At 38.8% G+C, this 22,097-nt stretch overlaps 1 protein-coding gene across 1 annotated transcript in view; it reads left to right on the forward strand.

Moving 5' to 3' along the window:
• Positions 1 to 9,743, forward strand: part of LOC306754964 (translocating chain-associated membrane protein 1-like 1) — a 9,983-nt gene extending 240 nt beyond the window's left edge. Inside the window, exons 1-11 of the mRNA XM_079239147.1 lie at positions 1 to 10; positions 806 to 866; positions 966 to 1,081; positions 2,919 to 3,035; positions 3,119 to 3,177; positions 3,526 to 3,610; positions 4,522 to 4,592; positions 6,754 to 6,858; positions 6,962 to 7,105; positions 7,202 to 7,362; positions 7,479 to 9,743. The exon at positions 1 to 10 is cut by the window's left edge and continues 240 nt beyond it. Coding sequence (XP_079095273.1) covers positions 1 to 10; positions 806 to 866; positions 966 to 1,081; positions 2,919 to 3,035; positions 3,119 to 3,177; positions 3,526 to 3,610; positions 4,522 to 4,592; positions 6,754 to 6,858; positions 6,962 to 7,105; positions 7,202 to 7,362; positions 7,479 to 7,549 — 1,000 coding nt within the window. The 3' untranslated portion in view covers positions 7,550 to 9,743. The remainder of the gene's footprint in view (positions 11 to 805; positions 867 to 965; positions 1,082 to 2,918; positions 3,036 to 3,118; positions 3,178 to 3,525; positions 3,611 to 4,521; positions 4,593 to 6,753; positions 6,859 to 6,961; positions 7,106 to 7,201; positions 7,363 to 7,478) is intronic.
• The last annotated feature ends 12,354 nt before the right edge of the window (positions 9,744 to 22,097 follow it).

The raw sequence follows: 22,097 nt of genomic DNA on the forward strand, positions 1-22,097 counted from the left end.
GATGTTTGAGGTACTGTGTGAGGACAGAGACGGCTGCGCTTAGCCTGGTGATGTTAGCCGCTACTGCTAACCACCGCTAGCTCACATGACAGCAGCTCTTCAGTGGCAGGGCGCTAGCGTGTCTCCTTCCCTTATCATGTGTCTGATAGCCAAAGAAGATGGCAAGGAGGCCCACTGGCACAGGCAACAGGTCATCTTACCAGTGGGTCGATTCACTTAACACCCCCGTCCTTCCTCAATGCTAGTCAGGACATGTATTTTGACTTGAGTGAGCTAAGCATATTGCACACGGACTGACAGGTATTTACTGTAGAATGAAACAAGATAGCTTCCCTCCCACAAACCTGTCCACACCCAAACCTAGCTTCCAGACTTCCTAGAACTTATTTCCAACAAAAAACAGTTTGGGCATGTAATGTCACTGATCCCACCACAATGACAGCGTGGCTTTGTTGTGGACCCCTTGGGAGCACCTCCAAGCAGCTCCTTGTTGCACCTTTCTGAGAATTTGTCAATTCAGGATTTAGTTTAGAGTCTAATTGCACTTATCACAGGTATGGACGATAAATACTGACTTTTACAAAGTTTGCAGAGTAAACATGAACAGAGTTAGTAGCTTTTTTTTTTCTTTTTTTAAAAAAAAAAAATTTCTGCTTGAGAGTAATGTTCTCTGCACAGAGCAAATAATGCAAAGTGTGTGTCATACCGTCAGATTTTACTAACACAAAGACTTAATTTGCTTTGTATGAAAACAACCCATTAATCTGGTTGCTGGTTTTTTTTGTTTTTTTTTTTTGTATTCCAGGTCACAGCAAAGTTTGCCATCATGTTCATCACAGTCCAGTACAACGTGACTCAAGTTCCTGGTGAGTTCAAGTAAACTAGACCAGCACTGGCCATTATTATCTGCTTGTTGGGGAAGTTTCCTCTTATATCTCTGGGGTATTTTTGGTTGCTTTTTGCAGATAAGAATGAGCAGGTGAATCTTTACCAGTATGGTCCTAAAGATGTGGCAACTGTGTTTTTCTACCTGCTAATAGCAGTCATCCTTCATGCCTTGATACAAGAATACATCCTCGATGTGAGTAAATCAGTTCTGAAGCTGTCATTTTAGTTGTTGTTGTACCTTTTTTATCGCTGTGTCTTAAAGCATGATCCAGAAATGTGTGTAAGAAGCTGTCTAACCCAACCTCAAGTGCTTGCATGTGTCTGCTTTGTGTTCATTTTGGAGTGCTGTTTGAAAGTGATCAAATTCTGTGCTTCCCTTTGTGTCTGAGCTGGAACACAGTGACTTAGACAATGCTCATTCTTCTGTTGCTTCTTCGCTTTGATCACTATTCCAGTGTGGATATTGTTTCCCTTTTAATGCAAAATACAAAAAAAGAATTCTTTGTAGAAAACAGGAAGGAGCTGAAATGCTTTCTTGCATTGAGGACATGATCAGTTTTTCATTGCTGCCCTTAAAGGGAAATCTGGTGGACCCTGGTTTTGCGTAATTTAAAAAGGTCCTCCTCTTCTTACTTAATGTTTTTTTGTTCTTTTTTTAAGGATGCACCGATATAATATCAGTATCGGCTCAATAGCAAGCATGTGTACTCGTACTTGGTAATAATTAAAATGTACCGATACCACAACAACCAATACCACACTAGTCAAGTCAGTGCAGATGTGTTTGATGACATGCTTCGGACTTGTTTTAAAAGAAATGAATGATTTGAATGTTAAAATGTGACATTGTTTGTTAGACTAAAAAGCTAGATCTTTGTTTCAAAACCACACATTTATAGTTGATTTTAGGTAAAATGTGCCAAATCAAAATGAAACTTGTTGAAATTGTTAGATCTGTAATGTTGTTATATTTGTATTGGTGAGGTAACTTCAGAAAGGATGGTTCATTTACTACAACCTAATGAAATCTTACACAGTTATAACAGCAATAATAACTATCGTCACAATAATGTTCACATAAACAGATTTGGTATCGGCAAATATTGGTATCTGCAGATATTCAAATTTCAAATATCGGTATTGGATCGGAAAAAAGTGGATTGGTGCATCTGTATGTTTTTTTTTTTTAAGCAGTCCTCTCAGGGCATTCAAAGTTTAAATTTTGATTCTTTCGGGCACATGAATTAAATTCTCCATCTGCACAAGTTTTTGAGGATGCTTCCTTTTGCCAGACATCAGTGAGCAACGCAAAATGATTGAGAAAGATCATTAGCCTGCAGACTACACAAAAATCAGAAACATAAAATCGTTATTACTTAGCTTAATTAGCTGTAACTCCATTTGGCTCAGTATAGTAGAAAATAATTAGAGAAAAAAGTGGGTAATTTTCAAGTGAAAGAAAACTAGGATTTTTTTAATGAATAAATGAAAGAGCTATATCAATTCATGTAGAAAGCTTAATCGCCCTCATTAAAGCACACATTCAGTTAGTAAGGGATAAGCTTATTGGATTAAACTGTCCAAACTGATTTAGGTAGTAAGAAAATAGGCATTATTTCTAGCCCCAAAATCATCACATTGTCATACAGTACTCATTCATAAATATTGTACTAAATTAGACTCATACAGTGGGTGTGCAGCATTACACACTGTAAATTGCAACCATATTACACACACATGCACTTCCACACAACTGTTAGTAAGCAGGTGAAAATATATCTACCAACATTTTTTGTGTATGTTTGTAACCCGTGAAGTTATAACTTCAGAACTGCAGAAAATTTTTAGATTATTAGAAAAAAGTTAAACAGTATCTTATAATAGGATAACAATAAGGTGTACTTAAATGAAAAACATCTCTTGAGAAATTATAAAGAAGAAGAATTAGCCAATGGAACACCATGCCCTTCACGTAAGCCTGTAATACTGTATATGATATGATGTTAACCTTGTTTAATTCTGATTTTCAGAAAATAAATCGAAGGTTGCACCTGTCAAAAACCAAACACAGCAAGTTCAATGAGTCGGGACAGCTTGCAGCGTTCTACCTGTTCTCCTTCATCTGGGGGTGCAGCATATTAACAGCAGTAGGAGCCTCACCAGTTACACAGACGCTTTGTCTCAGGCGGCATTAGGCTTTATCTTATGCAGTGTCGTCTTTCTCTGACAGGAGGACTTTGCTACAAATCCTACATTCTTATGGGAGGGTTACCCACACACTCACATGGTGTAAGTGCACATTTCTTGACCTATATGTAGCAGTGGCTAACATTTTATGATTTATCATGCTTTTTTAAATAATAAACAATGTGAATAAAATCACCTGTTTGGACTTAAAATCTTCTAATAAATTCAGCTTTATTTCATGTTTCCCTCAGTTTCTGTGTTTCGAACTAGAATAACTTGTTTCTGCTTTTTTTTTTTTTTTTTTTTTTTTTTTTTTAAAATATTATGATAATAGTAACAGGCCACCATGAAAAGCTTGCTCCTGTGTAAACTGCTGATATGATGTAATTTAACTCTGTGCTTAAATTACACACAACTCTCATGTTCTCTGCACAACCTATCCCTCTCTAGGTTTCAGGTCAAGTTCTTCTATATTTGCCAAATCGCCTATTGGCTCCACGCACTTCCTGAGCTGTACTTTCAAAAAGTACGGAAGGTAAGGTTGTTTTGAAAGTTTTCATATGTTAGCAAAGCAGCAACTCATTTATATAGCAGAATGGTTTTGAAATGCTTCCTTGGAAATCAACACCGGTTTTTGTTGAAAGGTTTGTTGAACTCCTTTACTGTTGTAAATTGATAAACCATCTCAATGAATTTACAATCCTAAACGTGGATATAACAAATATAATTTAGCAAATAACATTAGATGATATGCATATCTTTTTGTTGAGGGGAATAATTCAACGTTATGCATTTATGTATAGGAGAAAAGTATGTGAATCCCCAGGATTAGACATTTCTTTTAAGAAAGAACTGCCAGCATGTTAATATCCAGTTGCTGGTGTGTGATGGGCTTCTGACATCAACACTGACAGCTCATGGATTGTGCATAATGAATGTTGGCGTGCCATCAAAATTAATCAGAAGCGCAGATTTTTACGTTTTTAAGATTGGAAACTCGTGGTATTACTTTAAAAGTAGAAAAACAAGGCCAACACTTGCTGGCAAGATTGGAAACACGTAGTGTTGATTTAAGAATAAGGTTACAAGTAAGAATATTGTTTTTAGTGTAACTGCATTAACTGATGGGATAATCCCAGAACATCTGTGTGTTGACTAAAGCAGTCAATGTGAGAAAATCCACCGAGAACCATAGAAATGAGTTATAATTGTCTTCAGCTTCTGTTCCAGCTGAATAAATGACACACTTTTGCCTCTCCCTGGATCGTAGGATTGGATCATTTTCGTAAACCAATAAATCTAGTCTATGGACTTGTGAAAATATGTTGAGGTTTATGATCATGTATAGAGTTGGCAAACTTTCCAATAGCGCTGTATATCTTCCTGCAAGCTGTACTATCCATACTTCCTACTGTTGCTCATGCAAACTCTGTTATATCTTTATAGGAAGACATCCCCCGCCAGCTTTATTACATCTGCCTTTATGTTGTCCACATCACCGGTGCCTACGTCTTAAAGTGAGTTAAAAATGCCACTTTTGGTTTAAGGATAAAACAGAAACCCATTCACAAGCTCTGTCATAAATAGTTTTAACATAAACCACTCTCACAGAGAAGAAATGTTACGTTTATGTCTGCCTGTTAAAGTGACTGGTTCAGTCAGCATTTGATAAGAATTAAGGAAAGTAGTGACATTTATTAATCCATATCATGGCAGAATTTTTTTTATTTTTTTTATTTTTTTTTTAAATTGTCATCATCAATCATCATCATCAATCATGGCAGCAATTCTGAAGGTGCCGCATCACACAAAATTCTCCAAGATTTTTTAGAGAAACAGGTTTCATTTTGGTAAAGAATTCATATGAAGATAACAAATGTGGAGCATTATTTTAAACTAGACAGTGGTAAAGGGGAACAGTTGGAAATATCACGACGTGATCAAACAGCAGCAACTTAAGCTGCTATTTTCTTGTTCATTCTGCTTGGAGTGAAGAAAAATATGATTGGGACTAAAGCTAATGGGGGGTTAGAGGTAGTTGATACATTACACAGCTGTCACCAGATTATTGTAAAGCAGAGCAGATGTTAAAGGGACTTCATTTGCAGGTATTACAGGTAAGACACACTGATCTACTGCATGGCATTTTGTATGGGGTGATGTTATTTCTTGAAGTATTTACTGAATTAGCCTCCTTGACCTAGTACATTTTTCCGCAAGTCAGGTCCGTTGTCATTTAAGTCACAAGTCTTTCCACTTTTTTATTTTTACCTTGTCAGATCTGTCTGTTTGACTCTGTAGTCTTTACTCTATGCTCATCTCCATGTCTTCAAGAGTATTGATCTAAGATAGAGATCTATCAATCAAGCAGCCTCTAAAAAAGGATAAATAGTAGGCGAAAGCGTTAAGCATGTTCCTATAGTCGACTACTGACAGCTATATTGCTTGACTACAGAGATGTGTATACAAATGCCACAGCCAAATGTCTGCAATCTCTAAACACTGTTTATCACAGTGCTCTATGTTTTGTCACTGGCTGTAATCATCTCATTCAACGGAGTGAGCTTGATGCCAAAGCTAAGTGGCCCCTCTTTGAGTTCCTGCAGGTGCACCTGCTGGTCATTAATAGTATACAAGATTTTTCTTGGTTTGCTTCCAACAACCTGCTTCTCTTCTTCAAAAGGACCAATTATCATTATGCACTCCGCATTTTAAAGTTGTGAAATCTTAGGTACCCCATCATTTAATTTGTTTCGGTTATTGAACAATTATCAGGATTATCATGGATTTTTTTAATTTTTATTTTTTTTTCCACATTGAGGGTTTCTTTTTCTTACTCCTTGGCTACCTCTATAGTACTTTATACTGAATTCGGTATCCATTATTTCAAGTAACCAAATTAATCTCCAGTGTCTATTATTTATGTGGGACCTTAAATAAATCCAACACATATCAAACATATTGACTTTAAATATTTCCCAGGAACCTTCAGAAATATGTGTTAGCAATAGTTAAGAACAACAAACTCCTTTAACCTGGGCTGGGAACAGAGCTGTTTTTAGAATTGTTATTTATATTTATATAAAGCTTAACAACTTACATATGGAGTAAGACTTGTCCAGGCCTTGTCTGCTCTCATGTCCATGAAAACCAAAAAGTTTCCCAACGCTGACCTTCAAACACGATGAGTAAATCTCACGTTTTGTAACAGTAGGCTCAAGCTAGCTGCTAGCTTCCTGCTGTTGTTTACTATTTGCAGTAGGACACTTTATGGGACGGACCAGTCCGTCTCCCTAAAGTGTCTGAACGGCAACGCCACTTTCATCCTCCTGACTAACTTTACAGCTGCGCTTCCGTCATTTAATAATTATGAAAAAGTATTGAATTGAATTGATTACAAAGTGAACAAACCCAACCCTACCACGATTGTGATATTTATCACTTTTATGTTCTCTGAGTCTGGACTGAACTGGGAAAAGCTTTAGTTTTGCTGCACTTGCTGCTTGGAACATCTCACAAAGCGAGCTGAGAATGTCAGAACTTATTTTATTCCAGGCATTCCCTTTTTTTCTCACTGTCTAAACACATTGAATCATTTGAGCAGTGCTTGTGTTTTTACCTGTTGTTTATCTTAATTTCCCCTTTCGGTTAACTCTGTGATTCTTACCATCCTTCCAGCCTCCACCGACTGGGCCTGGTGCTGCTGGTCCCTCATTACCTGGTGGAGCTTCTGTTCCATGCATCACGCCTCTTCTACTTCAGTGACGAAAACAAGCAAAAAGGGTACCCCCCCCCCCCCCCCCTAAATGTTTAGTCTGCATTTGGGTTTGGGTGATCAGCTTCTTGTTCAGTGTGATTTATCAAAACTACTTATTTTCCTTTCCAGTTTTACGTTGTGGGCACTACTTTTTGTAATTGCTCGCCTCCTCACCCTCACACTATCAGTGCTGACGTTTGGCTTTGGCTTGCCCCGGACAGAAAACCACGGCTTCTCCTTAGCAGAAGGCAACTTTAATGTGCTCACCATAAGGTACGTCCCAGTAACAACTCTTAAAATGGCTTCTACGCAACCTAAAACTCCAAATGACAAACTATTACCTTGAGGTAACTGCATCTTGCTCCTCAGGATGACCTGTCTGGCAGCTATCTGCCTGACACAAGCCTGGATGATGTGGAAGTTTATTAATTTCCAGTTGAAAAAGTGGAGAGAGCACAGCCAGAACCAAGCATCAAAAAAGAAGATGGTCAGTCCAAAGAGCAAGCCTCATAAAAGGGAACTTACAAGGGGTGAGTCTGCATGTTAAGTTTACAATCTCTCTGGTTCAGTATTGGTCATTGGTTAAACACAGCAGTCTGAAATCGCTTTAAACAAGAACATTTCAATCAACTTGTCTTGTCAGCAGGTGCTTCCAATGGAGTTGTCAAGTCTGAGGACAAAACTTCCCCTCGGGCAAGAAAGGGCAAAACTTCATAAAGATAAAGGAGCTGGGAAGGATGAGATAAAGAAGTTAAGACAATGTGACATTAGGTCTCTGCATAACATCAAAGTTTATCTGTTGCTCTCCAGAGTTTAAGCGCACTAAGAAACCTTATGTAATTGTCCCTTTGCAGTTGAAACCCCTTTCTGACAAAGTTCAGTGTTACTGTCTGCAGAAGTGTTCATTATTCATTTGGGTTTGCTGCACATGGGATGTGGCATGTTCGCGCTGGGTTTGATGCTTTAACTGGATGGATTTAGCTCTTCAAAGTGTCCTTTTGTGAAAACTATGATCACTGGTCGGGTACTTTAAACAGAGTTTAATCTAAAATGGAATCTTCACTTCACAGAACCTTAAAAAAATGCCAATTTTGACTTCAGGGCAACTTATAAAATGAAGAGATTTACTCAACAGGGTATTTATCATTTTAAGTTTGGGCCTTATTCAATATTTTGTTTTTCAGGAAAAGACATGAAACAAATTACTTTAGGGGGAAGTTTCTGCTATTTAGCATATTTGGAATGGCTGCAACCTGAACTGTAAAGCTTTTGTTTAACTCCTTGTTCATTTACTGCCATTATTTAATGGCCTCTGCCACTGAAATCCAGCGTGTGACAGGATTGAGGCACTTTTCATATTTTGGGTGGCTGTCTACCTCCAACCTGGTAACCGGCCTGTTTTGGCGGCCTCATCCCAGTTAGGAGTCTCACCATAAAGAAGCTGTACTGTAAATCTGTCATGCTGTACTGTTTGCATACAGTTAAGTCTTTAAAATGGCATGATTGAACATTTTTTACTAAACTTTGAGCAAGAAACTGTGCTACTAAGGCTGCTTTTAAGTCTTGTGTATGGTAATGCATGATGGTATAAGGCTGAAGATTTTGCAACTAGGTTCCACATTCGATGTTGAGTTTGCATCTGTCTTTCTCTCACTACCACAAACGCACACAAACACAAGCATTCAGTGGCCTTTTTACAACTGCTGCAAGAGGTTTCAGTTATTTATTTTTGTCATAAACTACAGATAGTTTTTACTTTATATGCTTTGAGAAGCTATAACCAGCAAACACAGCGGTACATAGCAACTGCATTTAGTTAACCTAAACAATACAATCTTTCTTCAAGTGTCCTTACGGTGTTGGTGGGTTTATATCACGTGTTCTGCTTGTGTTGTGTTCAGTTTGCCTTCTCTTTTTGCTCTTTTTTTAAAAATTATTATTATTCTTGGGTATCAGGGAACAAGCTTTTCACCACTTGCACCATAATTTACAACCTGTGGTCTGTTGGTGGGTATGTTTGTGAGGGATTGTGTTTGTGTGCCTGCGCACTTTTATGCGTGTACTAAATTGTGTAGCTGACTGTGTAAGTTTTTGAATTAACTTGGCCTGAAAGATAGTGAGGTTAATGATGATGTGCTTTGCTTGTCTTGTTTTTTTTTTTTTAAAAAAGAAAAGAAAAGGGAAAAAAATTCTGTGTGCAGAGCATGAAAATTGACAATCTGTTCATTGATTCCTGCCTGCTGGCTGTATTTACAATCACATCCTGTTCTTTTTTTTTTTATTCCCCCTAAGTCCTCCTTTGCCCGGGCCTGTCTTTCACCCCAACACGCTTCCGTGTTTAAAAACACTGAATAATGGTTATAAGATACTTCTGTGTTTAATGTCTGTGTCCCATCATATGCTCTGTCCTGAGAGCCTCTGCCAAATGTGGCATGTTTTCCCCTCCCTGTTTCACCTTTTCAATGATCCTGACATTGCTATGGAAAACACGTCTTGAACGGAGGGCCACCTTCTCTCTCTCCAGTTTGGCAGATGAACCACTGTGCATGAGACATCCTAAACAAATCAAGACCAAAAAACAAAAGAAGAGTGTGCTACATGTGTGTTCGAAGTGTGAATTTGGCATTTCAGTCCAGTATAGGGGGGAAGAAGGACGCTGCCCCCCCCCCCCCCCAACCCTTTAGCACTCATTTTTTGGGGGGGAATTTTGGTGATGTTGAAAAGCCTGGCATTGTCATAGGAGGAAAGGAAAAGCAGAGGACTTATATGCCAGCCTGTTATTAAACTGTCTCAGAAGTAAAAACAAAAGAAAAAAAAACTGACTTAACCCTACACTGTATTAAATATGTGTCAGATTTTTAAGATATTTTTATAGAGAAAACTGTTGAAATTGACTGTTGTTCAGTATCCATGTGACTATTTGGTTTGCATCTATGTTATTTTGTTTATTCTTCATATATATATATATATATATATATATATATATATATATATATATATAACATGACATAAAGATTGATGCTTGCTGAAATATTAGTGTGTCTGTACATTGTGGTAAGAGTGTAAATTTTTCTTAGCCGGCTGCTTTAAGTAACTTCATGGCCTTATTAGAGCAAAGTGAACTCAGTTGTATAACAGTGCTCAGTAAACACTATGCTGCAGATGTACATTGCAGCGTTCACAACAAACATGTTTCAGCTCATCAGGTTTAAAAGTCTGATCAGAGAAGTAGAGAAGATTAATGTTTTACGTTTTGTTTTTATATGTCATCTGCAGACAAGCTTGGTTTTTTAAAATAAAATAAATTTTTGATAGGAAAACATTCATTGGATGCCACACTGTGCAACAGTCGGGTTCTGAAACACGAGCCACCCAGCAGCACACGGCCCCCTCGCTCTAAGACACAATAGCCTGTATAATCCCACAGGAATGCACTTTCCCCCCCCTCCCCGTTGTATGCATTATGCACCGTAACACTGCTCACTTTGGTCTGTTTTTGCATCAATTTTTATTCCGTGAATTGCAAATTGGAGTTGCTCAATTGAAGCTGTGTTGTTGAAAACCAAAACAAAGACTGCAGTGAATTAAGTGTATAAGCAACCTCTAGGTGGCAACAGTCCTTAAGGATTTGAACATGAGACTACCTTAATAATAAAAACTGCATTGAAATTAAATTTATCTTTTATTGTATTCAGTGAATTCAGTCTGTTTCGTCTTTTTTTTTTTTTTTTTTTTACATCTTGTTTGGATATATCTGTCTATCTGTCTGTCTGTCTTTCTCTCTCCATCTATCTATCTGTCTGTCTGTCTATGTGCATAAAACCCATAACTTGAACACATTCTGTTTTACATATAGATACATCCCACATGCTGAATGGTTGAATTGTCTCCACGTGGTTGCTGGGGGGGAAAAAATCCCCAGTGCAGTCTTAAAGTGCTCCGTAAATTATGATAGCTCTGGATAATTATCCACTTTTGAGGCAAACAGCTGCAGGAAAAGCCAGTATAATCTCAAGGTATTACCTTTTGTAGCTCCCTCATCTCTCCTGCTCCATGCATCTTTCCACCCATTTCACCAAAGGAATAAATTGTGGGGCAAAGTTGGTGGGTAAACGTTACCACCAGAGGGCTACACCGAGCTTTTTCGCCTGAGGGACCTGAGCAGTCTGTAGGGGCATGGCTGCATTCAGACCTGCATTAATAAATCACTAGTCGGTCTGAGAAAAGCAGAAAAATTGTTTTACCAAAATAAATCTTGCACAATGCTTTCATAACACTGTAATGACAAACAAGATCCCAGCTAAACCAAATGATGACAAAATACATCTTTCATCAGTATAAATCTGCGTGTTAAGTATAAGATCACATTTTCACAGCTACTTGATTGCCGGGGTGGTGTGAATATGACATCTGCATCTATGTAGAATGAAGAATAAGCACAACACAAACAAGAGACACCTGCTCTGGAGACACTGCTGATGTGTTTTGTTGTTTCAGACTAATGGCTTTTTTTTTTTCTGTGCAATCAGACAGCTTGATGGATTGGTGGGAACCAGAGAAGCAGGCTGGAGCTCTGCAAGGTTAGCATGAGGACAGGAGTTCACTTGCATACTCTCCATCAAGCACATATGCACACCCATGGCGGTATCCCCAACCCATACATACATGACCCGAACCCTCTTGTGGCTTCAATGGAAAACTTGTGGAAAAAGTTCAAAAGCAGCCACTGGGTGTTGGAGGGGAAAAATCAGACTCCCCCCCCCCCCCCCCTCATTTCCTCCTCTTCATCCAATAAGGATAAATCTCTTGCTGAATCATCAGTATTATGTGTAATTTCCATATAAATTAGCTTCATTAAAATGGGAGTACTTTCTTGTTTAACGAAGCTCATTTGATATTCTGTATTTAATAAGACATGTAATCCCAGGCTTGCAGACTAATAGCCAGACAATTAGCAGGACAGGACCACGTGTGTGTATGTGTGTGTAATCTTTTGGAAGTATCGTAGCCCTTCATATTTTTGTCATTGATTCTCTTAGGTAAGCAAATTGGTGAGCAGCTGCTCTCCCAGCCAAGTTTGCTTGCGGTGATCCATGAGCCTTGGTGGAGATCTAAGTAGCTCATGACCTCACGGTTATTTGTGGGTGAGTGGACGGAAGGGGAGTTTGAAAGGTGAGCAATGGAGCAGGTGCAGACTGCAGAAGGACGAAGTGTAGAGAGGCGGAAACGTGGAGCACAAAGCAGACAGGAGAAAAGAAGATTTTAGAAGAAGGAAGGGAAACTGTAACGTTGAGGGAAACAAAATGGAACTGAATAATGAAGATGTGTGTGTCTGCGTGTGAACAGGAGAGCCATATCAGTGTCTGTCAGAGCATGCAAATGCAAATGAGAGTGGCCTCCTACATAGAACAGATACGGGGAGGAAAGGTGACAGAGGCAATACACAGCAGCAAGGATAAAGATTAGATGACAGGATGGCAGGAAATTAAAATGAACAAAATAAAAAACAAGTTGAAGAAGAAACAGCAGTTTTTATCGTTCCTTTAAAGTGTGATGTTGTGTTTGTGCATGTCATCTATCTATCTATCTATCTATCTATCTATCTATCTATCTATCTATCTAGACAATGACTATTTAAATATATAAACCTCCTTCTCACTCACCAACCCCATCTCCCCCTTGGTGGGATTGGGTGGCTCTGGACCTCTACCAGAGGCATGGGAGGTTCGGGCTTCTCAGTTCCGTATCTTAGCTGTTCGTAGGGCTCTACTGGGCAGAGATTTGTTATTTTGTCCAGGTATCTATTGGAGTGACTCCTGCTGTGTGTTATTGTAGGCCTCACCTGCAGGATTTCTCCAGTTTGCCTGGTTGGTAGGCCCACAGGATCTTAGCGCTCTCATTCTCCACCATCTTGAGAGGTGTTTCCATTTGTGACCAAGGAATGTCCAGTCCATATTTTGCACTCGTATTTCTGAACACTATGCAGGCTACTTGGTCATGGTGTTCCATGTATTTGTTTCCTGCCAGGATCTTACACTCTGCTGTAACTTCCTGGGTTGTATCAGGGTTGTTTGCACAGCTTGCACTCATCAAGCCTGATGTGGTAGATCTAGAGTTTTAGTTTGCTCTGGTGCTCAAGGCTTGCTTCTGTGCTTGCACCTCTGTACTGTCTTTCAGTCCAGTTCTCTGTAGCCATTGGTAAGACTTGTTCATATCCCCCACTTCTGCTGTTCATCAGTGGTACAATTCATGTATTTCCATGGTATTTCTCTCCCATTAAAGTTCCCCTAGCTGCTTCTCTTCCAGTTTCCACTGGCTGAGACATTTACTTGTTTTATCACATCTTCCTGATGTATTTGTAAGCTAGGATGTTTAACATTGGATTGTGGGTCTGACGTTTGCTTGTCCTTTGAGCTTGCTACACTTCCTTTGGACATTAGATTTGGGTAAGAACCCCCCATTAATGGTGGGCAGCTTTCATATTTTAACCTCTGTGGACTAAGCCTCCTCCTTTGGCCACCTAATTAACCCAACAGGGTATCTTATCACTTGCAGGGCATGGCTGTCAATTACCTAGATCTTATTCTTGCCATTGAGCTTACTTCTTAAGACTTGCTTTACTTGTTGCAGGTACTTGCCTGTGGCTGCTTCCCTTTCCGGTCTGTTCATGGTTTCCATTTGCCTGAAATGTTCCAAGGTACTTGTAGCTCTCCCCATCATCTGCAATTCTGCATTCTGGGAGTGCAGCGCCCTCTGTGTAGACTACCTTTCCTCTCTGTCACCAGTCAGCAGCATTTTCCAGCCTAAAAGATGTTCCAGTGTCCCTGCTGTTGATATTGATTATATATAGGGAAGTGAGGGGAAAGCAGAGAGCAGAACAAACACAGACACAAACACTGTAAGTCCATAAGTCCAAACAATACTGCTTTCATTGTAAAAAGCAGAATAAAACTCATTTAAAAGAAAAACTGATTTTAAGTCAAGATTGGAATGGAGGCAAGGACACATTAATAGCCACGCAACCAGCTGTAGAAGTGGCAAAATAAAAAAAAATACTGAGAGCAAAAAGAGGAATGCTGACACCAGATTTGATAGACCAGATCTTATTTGGCAAGAGTCTGGATCCACAAGCAAATCCTGAGTAGACCATGTTAAGGTTCCTCGTTTGGCTTTAATTAAACTAAGAAAAACTCCTGTTTATCCAGTTTGTATACTGGATGTTGAAGTTTTTTCCTGACATAATCCCATCATCATTCAAATCAATTCACCTTTATTTGTATAGCGCCACTTCACAACAATGTTGTCACAGGGCACTTTACATACACAAATCAACATACACATAATTTCCAGCCAATTCATACATAGCCTATAATAGAAACCAACTGATTGCACGAGTCATGACTTCGATCCAATCCCCCATCCTGAGCATGCTCGAGGCGACAGTGGGAAGGAAAAAACTCCCCTTTAACAGGAAGAAAACCGCCGGCAGAACCCGGCACAGGGAGGGAGCCATCTGCCTCGACTAGTTGGGGTGGAGACGACAGGAAAGACAGATCAACATGTACAATTGCACTTATTCAGGAAGACCTGTGGAAAAAAGGAGAAATAAGTTAGAGACGGCAATATTGACGTTTCAAAACCTAAAACCCTGGTTACATAAGTCCACATGCAGACATGCAAACCAAGTATTTGCACATTCTTCACTTTGATCAGAGGTTTTTAAAAGTATGGGTTTTTATTGTTTATATCTGCGTTTTCATTTGGACGAAAAATATGAGAGAAAATTATCTTTATCGTGTGAGATCCCTTGCTGCGTGCGGACAAGGCCCAATACTTTTAGCTGCAGTTTGAGCATGCCACCTTCATGTTGACTCTGATCTAACACAGTGAAACTACTGAATGCTATTCAGTAGGAAGATGCAGTATAATAGTAAATTGGTTTTACATGTTCAAACTATAATCGAGACTGATTGCAAATGTCGGCAAGTTTATGCATCTAGCCTGGTAGAGCATGGGCACCACATCCCAAGCCAGAATACCAGCAGAGTGGGTTGGATTTGAGTAAGAACCTACCACTTATCTAATAATGTTTTGCTTTTATGGACTAATCTTACTCCCAAAAGCTAAGTCTTACTTGGCCACATTTTGATATCAAAACATTTTTATCAAACATTAATTTTCAGATGTAGAATAGTGGATGTTACTGGAATAATGTGTTTTTGGAGTGAAATCACTGAACAGATATTAAATAAAGTGATCTTTAAAAGTATTTGGCCACATTCCTCAAAGCATTTGTTCAAGATGTAATTCTTTTTAGATATGAAGGGTAAATCCAACAGAAGAAGACAGAAAAGGTTTTGTATTTCTCAACTTTACAAATGAACTTCAGCTCAGTCAATGAAAAATAATGATTGTTATGGAGTTATATGTCAAGTAAACAAAAAGCAGTAATCTCTATCAGCCTAATTCAGCTACTGTTTATAAACAGGCGGAGTTAAATCAGGCTTACAGAAGTCATTATGAGCAGTACACTTTGCATTCACCTGTCATTTTGCCTGAAGACTAGAGCCCATAGCAAGAAACCAGTGAGCGAGAGTTGTCCCAGCTGATGACAGAGGCAGGAAGCAAAGTCTTGAACAATCTAGTAGCCATTAGAGAATATGCACTATATTGCCACTAGTAATCAATCACCCATCCAAATAATTGAATTCAGGTGTTCTTATCACTTCAGGCCACAGGTATAAAATCTAGCACCTATACATGCAGACTGCCTCCAACATTTGTGAAAGAATGTTTTTTCTCTCAGGAGCTCAGTGAATTCCATTGTGGTGCTGTGCTAGGATGCTCCCTGTGCAACAAACCCACTTGTGAAATTTCCATGCTGCTAAATACTCCACAGTCAACAGTCAGTGGTATTATAACAAAGCTGAAGAACTTAAAGTGGAACTATTATGTGCATTTCAGGCCAATTTATTTTTATTTCTGAGCCCAGAAAGGCTGGGACTGATCGAGTTATTGTCACAAATCGCTTTATTTACTTCAGACCGACCCTCTCCTATCAGCCTGTGGGCAAAACGAGTGGATTGAGACTCTTCCGCATTAAGCCCCGCCTTTTGTCAATTATAAATTGCCACTGATTGGTCAGCTGCCACTGCGCTACATCGGGAGCGCGCACCGCAACTGCTTTCACCGTCATTGTAACATCTCATAAACAGAAGGATTAGGCTAATATGAACTCAATAACAAACAAAATACAATGTCAACACACAACATACAGCCCTACATGTTGGAACCTGAATCAGACCCTGAAAACAAAGTGGAAAACAGCAACCCACAGCAACGAATGCAGCAGGATGTCTCTCTTTGGTAAACTCACCAGCCATCGTTTGAAATAACTTTATCGACATTTTCCACCTGCCTGATGTATTTGTACATGCCCTTGTTAACCAGTAGAAGGTAACCAATCACCAAACCTTATCCCCCGGGACGTCACAAGGATTTCGAAGTAGAAGAAACTCTCTAAAACGACGTGTATTTCATCGCCAAGGAAACCGAATGGACAGAGTGCTGGAACTCAAACTCAAACTCAAACAAGCGTTTAGGTGATAAAAAACAGTGCCGTTCACATGTCTGATGAGGATTCAACACTGTAACACTGTAGAAAGCTCAGAAAACTCAAAATACCATAATAGGACCCCTTTAAAAACAACATCAGCTCAGCCACGAAGTGGTGGTCAGGTAAAATGACTGAGCAGGATCAACAGATGCTGAGTTGCATGGTGTGCAGAGGTCGCCAACTTTCAGTCGCTACGGACATGCAGACTTGATATGATCTTCAGATTAGTGCCACACTCTGCCTAGACAGTATGGTGTTTGAGGTGCTGCATCCAAGCCGCATTACCAAGTGCAATGCAAAGTGTCAGATGCAGTGGAGTGAAACCCATCGCCAATGGAGTCTAAAACAGTGGAAACGTGTTCTCAGGAGCTCATTTTAAACCCAGAGAGGATACCCTTTTCTGGCTGAGGACCATATTCACAGATGAGGAGGTACTGATCCTCATCCCAGCCGCTTCACACTCAGCTGTGAATCCTCCAAGGGACAGCTGGAGATCATGCCCAGAGCCAACAGAACCACATCATCTGCAAAAAGGAGAGACCCAAACCTGAGGCCATTAAACTGGATCCCATCAACACCTTGGCTGTGCCTAGAAATTTTGTCCATAAATGTTATGAACAGAATCGGTGATAAAGGGCAGCCTAGGCAGAGTCCAACCTGCTTACTGCTGGCAAAGCAAAGCAAAGCAAACTCTAACACTGGTAGAATGGGGACCGCACAGCCTATACAAGGGACTCTGGTACCCCAGAGCACCCCAAAAGGAGTCCCGGAGGACACGTTTGAACACCTCCTACTAGTCCACAAAATACATGTTGACTGGTTGGGTAAACTCTCATGTTCCCTTATTTATGACTTGACTTGACTCATTTGTTAGATTTATACTATTTACCTATCCATGTTGTCTGTGGCTGTTTCCATGGCCAAAGCATGAAGCCAGAGCAAGATATTTAAAGCACGTGAAGCTCTCAAAAGTAAGCTTGCATGCGTAACCTTTGCCAGCAGCATTTATTCTAAGCTACACAGAAATAAACAAATATGCAGATGAAACATGAATATGATTAATTCATGACCTCTATACTCTGAGGGCTGTTTTCTGTTTTATAATGACTGCATACAGTTGTGCAAATATATTGTCTTTATCTGGAACAGCACTACTTACTAGCCATACATGTGCATTCAGAAGCACATGGCCCAGTCTGTAAATGGGACAGCTGACAGCACCAGATGAGTCACACATATTTACACACTGCCTCATCAATCCTTTTTTTTGCTTGAATTCTCTTGTCACCTGGTTTGTGCAAAAAGACGGTAAATAGTCGCCATCTTCCTTTTTGAGTAATTATATTTCCTTTGTGTGTTTTCTTTTACTTTTTAGGTTTTTTCAAACAGCAACTGTCCCCTGAGGCTTACAAGCCAGTGGTTTAACAACTGCCCCCATTTTCACTTTATCTGTTCAATCGTGTTTTATTGATTTTGCATTGTATGATGTGGAGGAGGAGTTCACAACCAGAAATGGAGACAGAGGAGAATGGCTGCATAGGACTTGACCATATGGTGTTATAATAGTATATTAAGTTAACACAGCTTCACTTTTATGGTCCCTCTTGCATTTGAAGACAGATATCTCTTTTTCTGACAGTGTTGTTTGTAACGATTATTTAAATAACTAGGCATATATTTAATTATTATTTTAATTTTATATATTATTGTTATTATTATTATTATTATTATTATTATTATTATTATTATTAATTAGGCATATATTTAATTTTGATTATTATTTATTTATTATTACTTTTATTTTATCATTTTCTTATTTAATTTTTAGATTTAATTTTATATGTTTATTTATTTTGTGCACAAGCAAGTAGTTAATTTATCTCTAAATACAAGCAGTATTCTTTACATATTGGTTCTTTATCCAAGTCACACATCTATGCATGCGTGTTGGGAGATGTTCCACTGCTCTCCTGAAGGCTCGTTGCTACCTGTTTGGAATTTTAAAAAGCTTCCCTACTTCTCTCACCTTCCCACAATTTGCTCTTCAGTCCCCTAATTTTTAACTAAGAAAACATACATAATAAAACACTTACCAGTAAATGACTATTTTGTATCCATGAGTAACCATTTAACAGATTGACATCAGGCAGTATGTGTTTTTAAGGTCAGATTAAAATGTGGAAGCACAGTTAGTTTTTTGTGAAGCAAGAATATTAAGTGTGTGCATGTGTGTTACTTTATCTAACATTTCATTTACTGCCATTTGCATTTTATTTTAGCCTCAAGTACTTATAGATTTTTTTCCCCCTCAAATAGTCAGAATCAGTACTTCAGTAATATGACTATAAATAAAAGAAACTGAAGCAAAACTGAAGGATTAAATAGTTTAGTTTGCCTTTCAAAACACAAAAAGGAAATGTTTAGCAGTAATGACTAATATTCTTAAAAGCACTAACTGGTCAATAAACATTTCAGTAACAATATTTGTCAGAAAAATTTGTCAATAAGTTTCGGTTGTAATCAGACTGCAGTGTTGCTTTCTGCCATCTCATCTAAGCACACCAAGTGCCCATTTGGAAAGAATTAGATGATTATTCTCACTGTCCCTCACTCCAGCAGATATGCCTTTACATCATTGCTACCAGTCATTACCCTGAGCCTTAAAAAGTTATTTACATTTCCAAATATCTTCTTCAAAACTCAGGCAGCCAAAGGTTTCCTCTCATCTCTGAACTAAAACCAACTTGTGATATGAATCTTAGAGACTACAAGGACAGTGTTACTGCCATAACATTAGAGCTTTTTTCCCAATTTGATTTGATTCTGATTTTTTTTGTGTGATTTGATTTAAATTGCGATCCTCACTATTCTTCAATATTGCTGATTTTTGTAGATTAAAAACAAAAACAAAGAAATGTACAAAACTTTTTTTTGCTTGTCATTTTTCTTGATTTCAATTGGGAAAAACAACACAGTAGCCTGATCATTATTCTGCAGCTACAATCCTCAATAAGACAAGTAAAAAGATCAATAAAAACAATAAAAATGACACAGTTTTTTTTTTTATGATGGATTATTTGTATTTATTTGTAAAAAAAAAAGAAAAAAAAAAAAAAAAGAAAAAAAATCAAATTTTCCCCTGCGATGGACTGGTGAGCTGTCCAGGGTGTACCCTGCCTGTCGCCCAAAGCCGGCTGGGATAGGCTCCAGCTTCCCCGCGACCCTGAATTGGAATAAGCGGTTCGGAAAATGAATGAATGAATGAATGAATGAATGAATGAATGAAAATCAAATTTTCAACAAAAATTTGAAAAATTGATTTTAAAATTGTGAAGTAAAAAATCCCAATATTCGGTTTTTCAGTTCAATTTTCCCATCCCTAGATAACAAGATAATCACACAGCTGAAAGTTGTTATTATGTTATTTCACTATATTTCATTGCATTACTAAATTCTGAAAACTTAAAATCTTTGTGCAGGTGTTGAGATAACAACGACACAAACTAATTACTTTCTGATGCTTTCAGAAAGTATTTTAGGATCTGAGTCTTTGCAATTTCTTAATCTAAAAGTGTTCATGACGGATCTTTGTAAAGATCGAGAGATCGCATGCTTCTTAGCGAGACAACTGTAGATCAGGAGGAAGATAGGTCATCTGCCAGTTGGAAAGTTGGGGGTTTGATCCCCACTTCCACAGACAACATGTCCTAAGTGTCCTCAAGTAAGACAATTTAAGCCACTTTATGTTCATCTGTGTGTAAATGTGTGCAATGGGTATTTAACTTCTAAGTGCTGTATTAGTGTGTGCATGAATAGGTCAACAGTAATGCAAATGTGCTTTAGGCAAGAAAAGCGGTGCATAAATACAATCCATTTATAATTTAAAATGAAGAATAAAAGCCCAGGTGTGCACATCATATAATATGATTATTACCTATTAAACAAAAATGCAGAAGCAGTGTGGGACAAACTAAGAACATTTACTGTTTCCATAAGAGGTCAGGTTACAATCAGGTGCTGCTAATCAAATCAGCTTGATTAAGTGATTATCAGCAAGAGTGAGTACTGTAAAAACATGTGTCAGATTGCTGATCTGGAACATTTAGGTATGTTCACGCAATGCAAAAGAAGAAACACCTCATCGGTGAGCTTAGAGAAGCAAATGTTGCTGATCGAAAGTCTGGATGGGGTTGCACATTTTCATCATTCTTTAGTAAAATAAATGATCATTTGCATGCAGAGAACACTGAAGACAGTTCCAAACCCATTCAGATATAGGAGTCCAAGCAAGTTCATCACAATGTGAAAACAAAGACAACACACAAACACAGAAAAATATAAAACTAAAGGAAAAAAATCAAGATCTTAATGTAAGACTACAGACCTTAGTTAGCGAGATACAAGCTTAGCTCGCAGTTTTCACTCTAATTTAACCCAAAGGTGTTCTGTCCTGTTAAGGTCATGACCCAGTCAACTTCTTACACACCACACTTGCTCATTCATGTCTTTATGCACCTTGCTTTGTGTCCTGATGTGCAGTCATGTTGCAACAGGAAGGATCCATCCCCGAACTGTTCCCATAAAGTTAGGAACATAGAATTGTCCAAAACCTTGTTGTATACTAACACAGAGTTCCTCTCACTGGAACTAAAGAGCCAAGCCCAGCTCCTGAAGAACAATCCCACACCAATCCCACCCACATCTAACTTCCCGCTTGGCACAATGCAATCAAACATGTACCGTTGTCCTGGCAACCACCAAACCCAGACGTTTTCTGTCAGATTGCCAGATTCTCCAGAGAACGTTGTTCAACTGGTGTAGACTGCAGTGGTGGTGGGTTTCACTCCACTGCATCTGATGCTTTGCATTGCACTTGCTGATGGATGGCTCGGATGCGAATATGAAGACCATAAGAAGTCTGGATGTCCGTAGCGACTGAAAGGTGGCGACCTCTGTGTACCAGGCTCCTCAACATCCACTGACCCCACGCTGTCATTTTACATGCCTACCACTTTGTGGCTGAGCTGATGTTGTTCCCATGTGCTTCAGTTTTGTTAAAATACCACTGACAAGTGACTGTGGTTTACATAGTAGCAGGGAAATTTCACAAGTGGGCTTATTGCGCTGGTAGCATCCTATCACAGCACCACAGTGGAGTTCACTGAGCTCCTGAGAGCAAACCATTCTTTCACAAGTTTGTTGAGGCACTTTGCATGTATAGGTGCTAGATTTTATACCTGTGGCCTGAAGTGATCAGAAAACCTGAATTCAAAAAATTTGGATGGGTGATTGATTACTTGTGGCAATGTAGTGTGTGTATAACACACACGTGTATAAAATATGGCTTGGACAGAGGAACTGTTAAAGTAATACAATTACTTTGTAATAGATGTTGTCACCTCAACTTAACCTCCGCAGAACACAGTGAACCCAAGTAACTGGACAAGAATTGACGAGGCACTCTCAGCTCTCCCGTTCAACTCTGAGAAACAGGAGATTAATCAAATCTGTACCATCTTTCATAGCAGCTTATTTCTATTCTAAAGGAACCAAGTTTCTATCAACTGTTGATGACCTTTGTCCCACTACAAACTTCAGTTTACTGAAATACCTGTCTGCAAAGTTAAAGACAAGATAAAGGACTCACTG

The sequence above is a fragment of the Telmatherina bonti genome (genome assembly GCF_933228915.1).
Source record: "Telmatherina bonti genome assembly, chromosome: 4".
Lineage (NCBI taxonomy): Eukaryota > Metazoa > Chordata > Actinopteri > Atheriniformes > Telmatherinidae > Telmatherina > Telmatherina bonti.